This window comes from Bombina bombina, chromosome 3 (genome assembly GCF_027579735.1).
Source record: "Bombina bombina isolate aBomBom1 chromosome 3, aBomBom1.pri, whole genome shotgun sequence".
Lineage (NCBI taxonomy): Eukaryota > Metazoa > Chordata > Amphibia > Anura > Bombinatoridae > Bombina > Bombina bombina.
Window position 1 is genome coordinate 658,905,641 of NC_069501.1, and position 13,347 is coordinate 658,918,987.

Below are 13,347 nucleotides of genomic sequence, written 5' to 3' on the forward strand. Positions count from 1 at the left end.
TTGGGGTCACAGATCATCTTAACCTATTGGCGCAGCTCAGTGAGGACTGAAACTATTCCCATTGGCGGCACATTGGCTCCTGACTGCACATGTAGTCTCCTTAATTGGCTCGTGACTGCATGTGTAGTTAGTGAGTGGGACAGCAGTGTGTTTGCAGCGTTGGCAGTAGTCAATCGGACTCACCGAGCTCTGAGGGCGACAGCTTAAACGCTGAGCTGAAGTCAGAAGTCAGTGGGGGTTTTTTTGTAACTGGCTCCCAGTAGTGCATTGCTGCTCCTGCTCTTGATATATGGATAGGAAGGGGAAGCTTAAAAATGCTTGATGATGAAATACAAGTATATCTTTATCTAATATTCCACCATATATTCTGAAATTGTGTTCATCCCATCAACCTCATACATCCCATTAAAATAGTAAGTAGCCGTTGGTGTTATTAAACTTTTTTTAATTCTTGCACACTTACATACTGTTACTTGTAAATACATTTTGTTATTATATCATTTATGTATGTGTCCGTATCTCTTAAAACAAGTTAGTTTAACCTCCTGTTTGCCAATACAACTGAATTACTGTGTCGCAAAATTATGTAGGTCTAAAAGTGTGTCGCCAACATAAAAAGTTTGGAAAGCTCTGATGTAGATGATTGTCCTGGGGTAAGTAAGTCTTATTTTCTGTGACACTCTAAGCTATGGTTGGGCACTTTGTTTATAAAGTTCTAAATATATGTATTCAAACATTTATTTGCCTTGACTCAGGATGTTCAACATTCCTTATTTTCAGACAGTCAGTTTCATATTTGGGATAATGCACTTGAATCAATTATTTTTCTTACCTTCAAAATTTGACTTTTTTTCCCTGTGGGCTGTTAGGCTCGCGGGGGCTGAAAATGCTTCATTTTATTGCGTCATTCTTGGCGCTGACTTTTTTGGCGCAAAAAAATCTTTTCTGTTTCCGGCGTCATACGTGTCGCCGGAAGTTGCGTCATTTTTGACGTTCTTTTGCGCCAAAGATGTCGGCGTTCCGGATGTGGCGTCATTTTTGGCGCCAAAAAGCATTTAGGCGCCAAATAATGTGGGCGTCTTATTTGGCGCTAAAAAATATGGGCGTCGCTTTTGTCTCCACATTATTTAAGTCTCATTTTTTCTTTGCTTCTGGTTGCTAGAAGCTTGTTCATTGGCATTTTTTCCCATTCCTGAAACTGTCATTTAAGGAATTTGATCAATTTTGCTTTATATGTTGTTTTTTCTCTTACATATTGCAAGATGTCTCACGTTGCATCTGAGTCAGAAGATACTTCAGGAAAATCGCTGTCTAGTGCTGGAACTACCAAAGCTAAGTGTATCTGCTGTAAACTTGTGGTATCTGTTCCTCCAGCTGTTGTTTGTAATGAATGTCATGACAAACTTGTTAATGCAGATAATATTTCCTTTAGTAATGTACCATTACCTGTTGCAGTTCCATCAACATCTAAGGTTCAGAATGTTCCTGATAACATAAGAGATTTTGTTTCTGAATCCATCAAGAAGGCTATGTCTGTTATTCCTCCTTCTAGTAAACATAAAAAATCTTTTAAAACTTCTCTTTATACAGATGAATTTTTAAATGAACATCATCATTCTGATTCTGATGACTCTTCTGGTTCAGAGGATTCTGTTTCAGAGATTGATGCTGATAAATCTTCATATTTATTTAAAATGGAATTTATTCGTTCTTTACTTAAAGAAGTACTAATTGCTTTAGAAATTGAGGATTCTGGTCCTCTTGATACTAATTCTAAACGTTTAGATAAGGTCTTTAAATCTCCTGTGGTTATTCCAGAAGTTTTTCCTGTTCCTAGTGCTATTTCTGAAGTAATCTCCAGAGAATGGGATAAATTGGGTAATTCATTTACTCCTTCTAAACGTTTTAAGCAATTATATCCTGTGCCGTCTGACAGATTAGAATTTTGGGACAAAATCTCTAAAGTTGATGGGGCTATTTCTACCCTTGCTAAACGTACTACTATTCCTACGTCAGATGGTACTTCGTTTAAAGATCCTTTAGATAGGAAAATTGAATCCTTTCTAAGAAAAGCTTATCTGTGTTCAGGTAATCTTCTTAGACCTGCTATATCATTGGCTGATGTTGCTGCAGCTTCAACTTTTTGGTTGGAAACTTTAGCGCAACAAGTAACAGATCATGATTCTCATAATATTATTATTCTTCTTCAACATGCTAATAATTTTATCTGTGATGCCATTTTTGATATTATCAGAGTTGATGTCAGGTTTATGTCTCTAGCTATTTTAGCTAGAAGAGCTTTATGGCTTAAAACTTGGAATGCTGATATGGCTTCTAAATCAACTCTACTTTCCATTTCTTTCCAGGGTAACAAATTATTTGGTTCTCAGTTGGATTCTATTATCTCAACTGTTACTGGTGGGAAAGGAAATTTTTTACCACAGGATAAAAAATCTAAGGGTAAAAACAGGGCTAATAATCGTTTTCGTTCCTTTCGTTTCAACAAAGAACAAAAGCCTGATCCTTCATCCTCAGGAGCAGTTTCAGTTTGGAAACCATCTCCAGTCTGGAATAAATCCAAGCCTTCTAGAAAAGCAAAGCCAGCTTTAAGTCCACATGAAGGTGCGGCCCTCATTCCAGCTCAGCTGGTAGGGGGCAGGTTACGTTTTTTCAAAGAAATTTGGATCAATTCTGTTCACAATCTTTGGATTCAGAACATTGTTTCAGAAGGGTACAGAATTGGTTTCAAGATGAGACCTCCTGCAAAGAGATTTTTTCTTTCCCGTGTCCCAGTAAATCCAGTGAAAGCTCAAGCATTTCTGAATTGTGTTTCAGATCTACAGTTGGCTGGAGTAATTATGCCAGTTCCAGTTCTGGAACAGGGGATGGGGTTTTATTCAAATCTCTTCATTGTACCAAAGAAGGAGAATTCCTTCAGACCAGTTCTGGATCTAAAAATATTGAATCGTTATGTAAGGATACCAACGTTCAAAATGGTAACTGTAAGGACTATCTTGCCTTTTGTTCAGCAAGGGCATTATATGTCCACAATAGATTTACAGGATGCATATCTGCATATTCCGATTCATCCAGATCATTATCAGTTCCTGAGATTCTCTTTTCTGGACAAGCATTACCAGTTTGTGGCTCTGCCGTTTGGCCTAGCTACAGCTCCAAGAATTTTTACAAAGGTTCTCGGTGCCCTTCTGTCTGTAATCAGAGAACAGGGTATTGTGGTATTTCCTTATTTGGACGATATCTTGGTACTTGCTCAGTCTTTACATTTAGCAGAATCTCATACGAATCGACTTGTGTTGTTTCTTCAAGATCATGGTTGGAGGATCAATTCACCAAAAAGTTAATTGATTCCTCAGACAAGGGTAACCTTTCTGGGTTTCCAGATAGATTCAGTGTCCATGACTCTGTCTTTGACAGACAAGAGACGTCTAAAATTGATTTCAGCTTGTCGAAACCTTCAGTCACAATCATTCCCTTCGGTAGCCTTATGCATGGAAATTCTAGGTCTTATGACTGCTGCATCGGACGCGATCCCCTTTGCTCGTTTTCACATGCGACCTCTTCAGCTCTGTATGCTGAATCAATGGTGCAGGGATTACACAAAGATATCTCAATTAATATCTTTAAAACCGATTGTACGACACTCTCTAACGTGGTGGACAGATCACCATCGTTTAATTCAGGGGGCTTCTTTTGTGCTTCCGACCTGGACTGTAATTTCAACAGATGCAAGTCTCACAGGTTGGGGAGCTGTGTGGGGATCTCTGACGGCACAAGGAGTTTGGGAATCTCAGGAGGTGAGATTACCGATCAATATTTTGGAACTCCGTGCAATTTTCAGAGCTCTTCAGTCTTGGCCTCTTCTGAAGAGAGAATCGTTCATTTGTTTTCAGACAGACAATGTCACAACTGTGGCATACATCAATCATCAAGGAGGGACTCACAGTCCTCTGGCTATGAAAGAAGTATCTCGAATTCTGGTTTGGGCGGAATCCAGCTCCTGTCTAATCTCTGCGGTTCATATCCTAGGTATAGACAATTGGGAAGCGGATTATCTCAGTCGCCAACCGTTGCATCCGGGCGAATGGTCTCTTCACCCAGAGGTATTTCTTCAGATTGTTCAAATGTGGGAGCTTCCAGAAATAGATCTGATGGCGTCTCATCTAAACAAGAAACTTCCCAGGTATCTATCCAGATCCCAGGATCCTCAGGCGGAAGCAGTGGATGCATTATCACTTCCTTGGAAGTATCATCCTGCCTATATCTTTCCGCCTCTAGTTCTTCTTCCAAGAGTAATCTCCAAGATTCTGAAGGAATGCTCGTTTGTTCTGCTGGTAGCTCCGGCATGGCCTCACAGGTTTTGGTATGCGGATCTTGTCCGGATGGCCTCTTGCCATCCGTGGACTCTTCCGCTAAGACCAGACCTTCTGTCGCAAGGTCCTTTTTTCCATCAGGATCTCAAATCCTTAAATTTAAAGGTATGGAGATTGAACGCTTGATTCTTGGTCAAAGAGGTTTCTCTGACTCTGTGATTAATACTATGTTACAGGCTCGTAAATCTGTATCCAGAGAGATATATTATAGAGTCTGGAAGACTTATATTTCTTGGTGTCTTTCTCATCATTTTTCTTGGCATTCTTTTAGAATTCCGAGAATTTTACAGTTTCTTCAGGATGGTTTAGATAAAGGTTTATCTGCAAGTTCTTTGAAAGGACAAATCTCTGCTCTTTCTGTTCTTTTTCACAGAAAGATTGCTAATCTTCCTGATATTCATTGTTTTGTACAAGCTTTGGTTCGTATAAAACCTGTCATTAAGTCAATTTCTCCTCCTTGGAGTTTGAATTTGGTTCTGGGGGCTCTTCAAGCTCCTCCATTTGAACCTATGCATTCATTGGACATTAAATTACTTTCTTGGAAAGTTTTGTTCCTTTTGGCGATCTCTTCTGCCAGAAGAGTCTCTGAATTATCTGCTCTTTCTTGTGAGTCTCCTTTTCTGATTTTTCATCAGGATAAGGCGGTGTTGCAAACTTCTTTTGAATTTTTACCTAAAGTTGTGAATTCCAACAACATTAGTAGAGAAATTGTGGTTCCTTCATTATGTCCTAATCCTAAGAATTCTAAGGAGAAATCGTTGCATTCTTTGGATGTTGTTAGAGCTTTGAAATATTATGTTGAAGCTACTAAGTCTTTCCGAAAGAATTCTAGTCTATTTGTTATCTTTTCCGGTTCTAGAAAAGGCCAGAAAGCTTCTGCCATTTCTTTGGCATCTTTGTTGAAATCTTTAATTCATCATGCCTATGTCGAGTCGGGTAAAACTCCGCCTCAAAGGATTACAGCTCATTCTACTAGGTCAGTTTCTACTTCCTGGGCGTTTAGGAATGAAGCTTCGATTGATCAGATTTGCAAAGCAGCAACTTGGTCCTCTTTGCATACTTTTACTAAATTCTACCATTTTGATGTATTTTCTTCTTCTGAAGCAGTTTTTGGTAGATAAGTACTTCAGGCAGCGGTTTCAGTTTGAATCTTCTGTTTATGTTTTTCATTAAACTTTATTTTGGGTGTGGATTATTTTCAGCAGGAATTGGCTGTCTTTATTTTATCCCTCCCTCTCTAGTGACTCTTGCGTGGAAAGATCCACATCTTGGGTAATCATTATCCCATACGTCACTAGCTCATGGACTCTTGCTAATTACATGAAAGAAAACATAATTTATGTAAGAACTTACCTGATAAATTCATTTCTTTCATATTAGCAAGAGTCCATGAGGCCCGCCCTTTTTTTGTGGTGGTTATGATTTTTTTTGTATAAAGCACAATTATTCCAATTCCTTATTTTATATGCTTTCGCACTTTTTTATCACCCCACTTCTTGGCTATTCGTTAAACTGAATTGTGGGTGTGGTGAGGGGTGTATTTATAGGCATTTTGAGGTTTGGGAAACTTTGCCCCTGCTGGTAGGAATGTATATCCCATACGTCACTAGCTCATGGACTCTTGCTAATATGAAAGAAATGAATTTATCAGGTAAGTTCTTACATAAATTATGTTTTTTCTTCATTCTCTTGGTATGTTTATTTGAAAAGCAAGAATGTCAGTTTAGATGCCAGCCCATTTTTGGTGAACAACCTGGGTTGTCCTTGTTGATTGGACAGCACCAATAAACAAGTGCTGTCTATGGTTCTGAACCCAAAAATTGCTGGCTCCTTAGCTTAGATGCCTTCTTTTTTAAATAAAGATAGAAAGAGAACGAAGAACACTTGATAATAGGAGTAAATTAGAAAGTTGCTTAAAATTGCATGCTCTATGTGAATCAGGAAAGAAAAGATTTGGGTTCAGTGTCCCTTTAAGATATCAAATAAATATATGGTTCCGAGAGAAACAGTTCAATAGTTTTGTTTCTAAACTTTTTCCTGATAAATTATGTTTTAAAAAAGGTACACCAGACTAACTGCTGTAATGTTTTTATATGCTTTGGTATCTCCCGCATACTATATGGTGTCTAAATCTCTGTAATTTCCATGTGTCAGGTCAGAGAAGTTTACCTGTCTGTAGCTGAGCCCACACTAAAAAGAAAACTGAGGTGGTGCACAGCTTGCTGCAGGTGTCAGAAGAGGAGAGGGAATTTAGCACTAGGAATAGCACAATGGTTAAAGAGGAGTGCGTTAAGGTTAGCACAGTGGAGGTTTATGATGATATTAATTATAGCACAGAGTTTGTGACTTGCACTAAGGGCAGCTATATTTATAATATCAACGTAAGAAATTACCTTGCAGCAGAATTAGCACGAAGAATTGTGCAATACATTTTAAAAGGCATTTGAAGACACCAGTCTTTGCTTGGTTATTCCATTTAAAGATCCAGCCATTCTTGCTCCTGGCCCGTCTTATTTTATAACCTTGGTTTGCTTATTGGACATTGTTTCTGGATTAACATTCTCCTGTGCTGTAAATTCTGAACAGAGCATCCTGTTGCCGACTTCTGGAACAGTTACTTGGATTACCCATCTGGCTGCTCCGCTTGGTTCCATGCCTGGGTGTTGTTGATTTCCCCAGTTCCTGACCCTGGCTTGTTTCTCGACTGTTCTCCTATGTTTCCTTGGTTTCTGTTGACTGATTCTGGTCTAGCAATCCTGGTAATCACAATGACCTGTTCCTGGCCTACAGAACATCTGCAATAGTAGTTCCAGTCTACAAACAAGGTACTCTTGTACTCCCTTTCATAATAACAAAGCCAACGATCCAGCGGAGATGGCAAATAATACCCTTTTGCAACAACTTTCTGCTCTAAATAACTATGTGATAACTGACTATTACAGGGCTTTTTGCTACCTCATCTGTCTAGGCTTAGTTGACTAGGCCCTGCAACCACTGACAAAGTCAGTCTACCCCTCAAGGCTCACAACAATCAAGACTTGTGACTTTTTACCTGATCCAAACTTACCTCTGCCTGAAAGGTTTTGTGGTGTCAGAAAGCAGTATTGCAACTTTGTCATTGAATGTCAATTTTTATTATCAGTTAAGCCAAATACCTATGCTACAGAACTTGAATGCTCTGGATTAGTTTCTGGAGCATACGTAATTTCAGTTAATTGTGCAATTTCTGTATATCAGATTGTTACCAAATATTTGTATGCACTGATATAGTGGGAGCCAAATAAAGACAAGAGACATTTCTTTTGTATTGCATGAGTCCTCCAGAATCTCCCAAGTTATCATCTGTTTCAACTACAGGATGGTAAATTTACTTGGAAACAATAACATACAAAAACATCAATATGCTTAAGGCAACACAATCATTCATGTAGTGTTGCACTTAATATTGTGGCATAATGAGCTTTAAAGATGCAATATAAATATTATATACAGATGAAAACTTACTGGGTAAACTTTTAACCTCCAACAAAGGCCAGATATTTGTAAAGGTGGACTGTATACAGGATCGGCTCGCTGACGTAAAGTACTATTTGGGGGAAAAAAACACAAAAAGTTAGGGTAGATCCATATAGATACATTATATAATTATAAATATAATAAATTCTTGACTTCAATTTCTAAACCATCAGTAGCAATCGACCAAGAGGTTTAAATTATTGTACTGTGTTTTATCGGGAAAATATGATTAACCTAATATTCTTTACAAAGCCTCTACACACCACTAGAGGTTATTCCATCATTGTTAAATAGTAATTTCCTTTTTTTTTTGTTTTTTTAAAGTCAATTCCCAATGAGAACAAAAACAATTGAGTGTACACAAATAAAAGAACACCAAAATTGCTATGGATAGATTATTTATTACAAAACTAATTAGTGTGTCTTTAAAAGAATGTAGACCAAACTGCTGCTTTACAGAAATGAAGTTCAGGCTGACTGCATATAGTCCACTGAACTATTTGTATTACTCATGGGAAAAACCCTTCCCTTCCACTAGGAGGAGGAAAAAATTCCCAAACTCCAGGATTCTATAAAACCCCTCCCAACTAACTGGCAACTCAGTCTGATGTATAGCCAAGCCAAAGTGGTAGGAAAAGAATCAAGAGCAAACAAATAGAAGCAGGGAAAAAAGATGTGCGTAAGAAAGAAAAAAAGTAAAAAACACAGCGTGGGGTCTTGTAGACTCTCACCACCATGAAAGAAATTAATTTATCAGGTAAGCATAAATTATGTTTCTTTCATACAGGTGGTGAGAGTCCACAATCTATTACTCCTGGGAACTATAATACACAACCAGCGGAGTCCATGAGTAATGAAACAAAGGTTGGGAATTGAGAAACATCTTTTATCACTGAAAAACTATATCCCAAAATAGGTCAAAACCATGCAATGAAAAAATAAACCAAACGGGCAAATAATCAAACTGGGGAATCTACAGCCAGCCATGTTTGGCCATGAAGATGTACTCTCTCAGCTTATCCCCAACTGTATAACATGTCACTAGGATATGTACAAGCTAGAACTACAACTGCAGAGTATACAGGGATAGAAAAATAGAAGGGCAAAGATGGTTAATGTCCCTTTAATTAAAGGAGTTCCTGGGTGAGTCTTGGAACAGGTTGGTGTAAGTATTAGTGCTGGAAGTAGAGACTGAAGAAGGCTTCAGTGTAGCAAAGAGGCAGTGAACAACATTTTGCGAGGTGCAGGCCTGGAAGTCTGTGTTACAAGCTGGCAGTGAGCAGCTATAAACAGTGTAGCAAGCTTCTGATTTGCAGACATTGACACAAAACGTTGCTGAGAGTAGCAGGCAGTTTGTTGTAGCAGGCCTGCTTAGCTGGAAGTTGGTGTAACAAGCTGACTGTGAGAAGCTGCAGTAAGTGTAGTAATCCTTTTGTGTTGGAGAGAGGCTGAGACAAACTTGCTGAGAATTGCAGGCAGTTTGTTGTAGCAGGCATATATAGCTGGAAATCTGTAACAAGCTGTGAGCAGCTGCAGTCAGTATAGCTTCTGATTTGCAGACACACTGTGAAACAAACTTGCTAGGCGTTGCAGGCAGATTGTTAAAGCAACCTTCTGAGAAGCAGGGATCTTGAGTACATAAAGTGTGCAAGAACACAGTAGTTTGTATGTTAAGCAGAGACTATTGAGTTTGGGTGTCTTAAAAGGGACATGATTTGTATTGTTTAAAAGGGATGGATAATCACTTTTTTTAACCATTAACCAGTTTTGCATAACCAACATGGTAATATTAATATACTTCCCCCCCCCTCTATGATTACCTTGTATCTAAGCCTCTGCAGACTGCATTTTATTTCAGTTCTTTTGACAGACTTGAATTTTAGCCAATCAGTGCTGACTAAATAATTCTGCGGGTGTGAGCACAATGTTATATATGTGACAAACATGAACTAGCACTGTCTTGCTGTGAAAAACTGTCAAAATGCACTGAGATAATAGGTGGCCTTCAAAAAAATTCAGAAATTAGCATATGAGCCTACCGAGGTTTAGCTTTCAATAAACAATACCAAAAGAAGAAAGCAAATTTGATGTTAAAAGTAAATTAGAAAGTTGTTTAAAAACAGAATTTATGCTTACCTGATAAATTACTTTCTCCAACGGTGTGTCCGGTCCACGGCGTCATCCATTACTTGTGGAAATATTCTCTTCCCCAACAGGAAATGGCAAAGAGCACAGCAAAAGCTGCCCATATAGCCCCTCCACAGGCTCCGCCCCCCAGTCATTCGACCGACGGTTAGGAGAAAAAAAGGAGAAACTATAGGGTGCCGTGGTGACGGAAGTGTATAGAGAAAGAAATTTTTCAAACCTGATTAAAAAACCAGGGCGGGACGTGGACCAGACACACCGTTGGAGAAAGTAATTTATCAGGTAAGCATAAATTCTGTTTTCTCCAACATTGGTGTGTCCGGTCCACGGAGTCATCCATTACTTGTGGGAACCAATACCAAAGCTTTAGGACACGGATGAAGGGAGGGAGCAAATCAGGTTACCTAAACGGAAGGCACCACGGCTTGCAAAACCTTTCTCCCAAAAATAGCCTCCGAAGAAGCATAAGTATCAAATTTGTAGAATTTGGCAAAAGTATGCAGAGAAGACCAAGTCGCTGCCTTACATATCTGATCAACAGAAGCCTCGTTCTTGAAGGCCCAAGTGGAAGCCACAGCCCTAGTAGAGTGAGCTGTGATTCGTTCAGGAGGCTGCCGTCCGGCAGTCTCATAAGCCAATCGGATGATGCTTTTCAGCCAGAAAGAAAGAGAGGTAGCAGTAGCTTTTTGTCCTCTCCTCTTACCAGAGTAAACGACAAACAAAGATGAAGTTTGTCTAAAATCCTTAGTTGCATCTAAATAGAACTTTAAAGCACGGACCACATCTAAATTGTGTAACAAACGTTCCTTCTTTGAAACTGGATTCGGACACAGAGAAGGAACAACTATTTCCTGGTTAATATTCTTGTTGGAAACTACTTTTGGAAGAAAACCAGGTTTAGTACGCAAAACAACCTTATCTGAATGGAACACCAGATAGGGTGGATTACACTGCAAAGCAGATAATTCAGAAACTCTTCTAGCAGAAGAAATAGCAACCAAAAACAGAACTTTCCAAGATAGAACTTGATATCTATGGAATGTAAAGGTTCAAAAGGAACCCCTTGAAGAACTGAAAGAACTAAATTTAGACTCCAAGGAGGAGTCATGGGTCTATAAACAGGCTTGATTCTGACCAAAGCCTGAACAAAAGCTTGTACATCTGGCACAGCTGCCAGTCGTTTGTGTAACAAAACAGATAAAGCAGAAATCTGTCCTTTTAGAGAACTCGCTGACGACCCTTTATCCAAACCCTCTTGGAGAAAGGAGAGAATCTTTCTAGTCACAGGTTCTCTGGCTTGAACCAGAGTATCTATCACTGAATTTGAAAACCCACGCTTGGATAAAATCAAGCATTCAATTTCCAAGCAGTCAGTTGCAGAGAAACTAGATTTGGATGTTCGAATGGACCTTGTACTAGAAGATCCTGTCTCAAAGGTAGCTTCCATGGTGGAGCCGATGACATATTCACCAGGTCTGCATACCAAGTCCTGCGTGGCCACGCAGGAGCTATCAGAATCACCAAGGCCTTCTCCTGTTTGATCCTGGCTACGAGCCTGGGGAGGAGAGGAAACGGTGGAAACACATAAGCTAGGTTGAACGACCAAGGCGCCACTAATGCATCCACTAGAGTCGCCTTGGGATCCCTGGATCTGGACCCGTAGCAAGGAACCTTGAAGTTCTAACGAGACGCCATCAGATCCATGTCTGGAATGCCCCATAATTGGGTTAACTGGGCAAAGACCTCCGGGTGGAGTTCCCACTCCCCCGGATGGAAAGTCTGACGACTCAGATAATCCGCCTCCCAATTGTCTACTCCTGGGATGTGAATTGCAGATAGATGGCAGGAGTGATCCTCCGCCCATTTGATGATCTTGGATACCTCTCTCATCGCCAAGGAACTCTTTGTTCCTCCCTGATGGTTGATGTAAGCTACAGTCGTCATGTTGTCCGACTGGAATCTTATGAATCCGGCCTTCGCTAGTTGAGGCCAAGCCCGGAGAGCATTGAATATCGCTCTCAGTTCCAGGATGTTTATCAGGAGAAGAGACTCTTCCCGAGACCATAGACCCTGAGCTTTCAGGAAATCCCAGACCGCTCCCCAGCCTAATAGACTGGCGTCGGTCGTGACAATGACCCACTCTGGTCTGCGGAAACTCATTCCCTGAGACAGGTGATCCTGAGTCAACCACCAACGGAGTGAGTCTCTGGTTAACTGGTCTACTTGAATCTGAGGAGACAAGTCTGCATAGTCCCCATTCCACTGATTGAGCATGCACAGTTGTAATGGTCTTAGATGAATTCGAGCAAAAGGAACTATGTCCATTGCTGCAACCATCAATCCTACTACTTCCATGCACTGAGCTATGGAAGGCTGCAGAATAGAGTGAAGAACTTGAAAAGCGTTTAGAAGCTTTGACTTTCTGACTTCTGTCAGGAAGATCTTCATTTCTAAAGAATCTATTATTGTTCCCAAAAAGGGAACTCTTGTTGACGGAGACACGGAACTCTTTTCTACGTTCACCTTCCACCCGTGAGATCTGAGAAAGGCTAGAACAATATCTGTATGAGCCTTTGCCTTGGAAAGAGACGACGCTTGAATTAGAATGTCGTCTAGATAAGGTGCCACTGCAATGCCCCTCGGTCTTAGAACCGCCAGAAGGGACCCTAGCACCTTTGTGAAAATTCTGGGAGCAGTGGCTAAACCGAACGGGAGAGCCACGAACTGGTAATGTTTGTCCAGAAAGGCGAACCTTAGGAACTGATGATGATCTTTGTGGATAGGAATATGTAGGTACGCATCCTTTAAATCCACGGTAGTCATATATTGACCCTCCTGGATTGAAGGTAAAATTGTTCGAATGGTTTCCATTTTGAACGATGGAACTCTGAGAAACTTGTTTAGAATTTTTAAATCCAGAATTGGTCTGAAAGGTCCCTCTTTTTTGGGAACTACAAACAGGTTTGAGTAAAACCCCTGACCTTGTTCCACTGTTGGAACTGGGTGAATCACTCCCATCTTTAACAGGTCTTCTACACAATGTAAGAATGTCTGTCTCTTTATTTGGTTTGAAGATAAGCGAGACATGTGGAACCTTCCCCTTGGAGGAAGTTCCTTGAATTCTAGAAGATAACCCTGAGAGACTATTTCTAGTGTCCAGGGATCCGGAACATCTCTTACCCAAGCCTGAGCAAAGAGAGAGAGTCTGCCCCCTACTAGATCCGGTCCCGGATCGGGGGCTACCCCTTCATGCTGTCTTGGTAGCAGCAGCAGGCTTCTTGGCCTGTTTACCTTT

At 40.2% G+C, this 13,347-nt stretch overlaps 1 protein-coding gene across 1 annotated transcript in view; it reads right to left on the reverse strand.

The window, feature by feature from the left end:
* The window catches only part of TRIM37 (tripartite motif containing 37), a 1,136,753-nt gene that overhangs the window by 667,917 nt on the left and 455,489 nt on the right, over nt 1-13,347 (reverse strand). Inside the window, exon 11 of the mRNA XM_053707386.1 lies at nt 7,896-7,977. Coding sequence (XP_053563361.1) covers nt 7,896-7,977 — 82 coding nt within the window. The remainder of the gene's footprint in view (nt 1-7,895; nt 7,978-13,347) is intronic.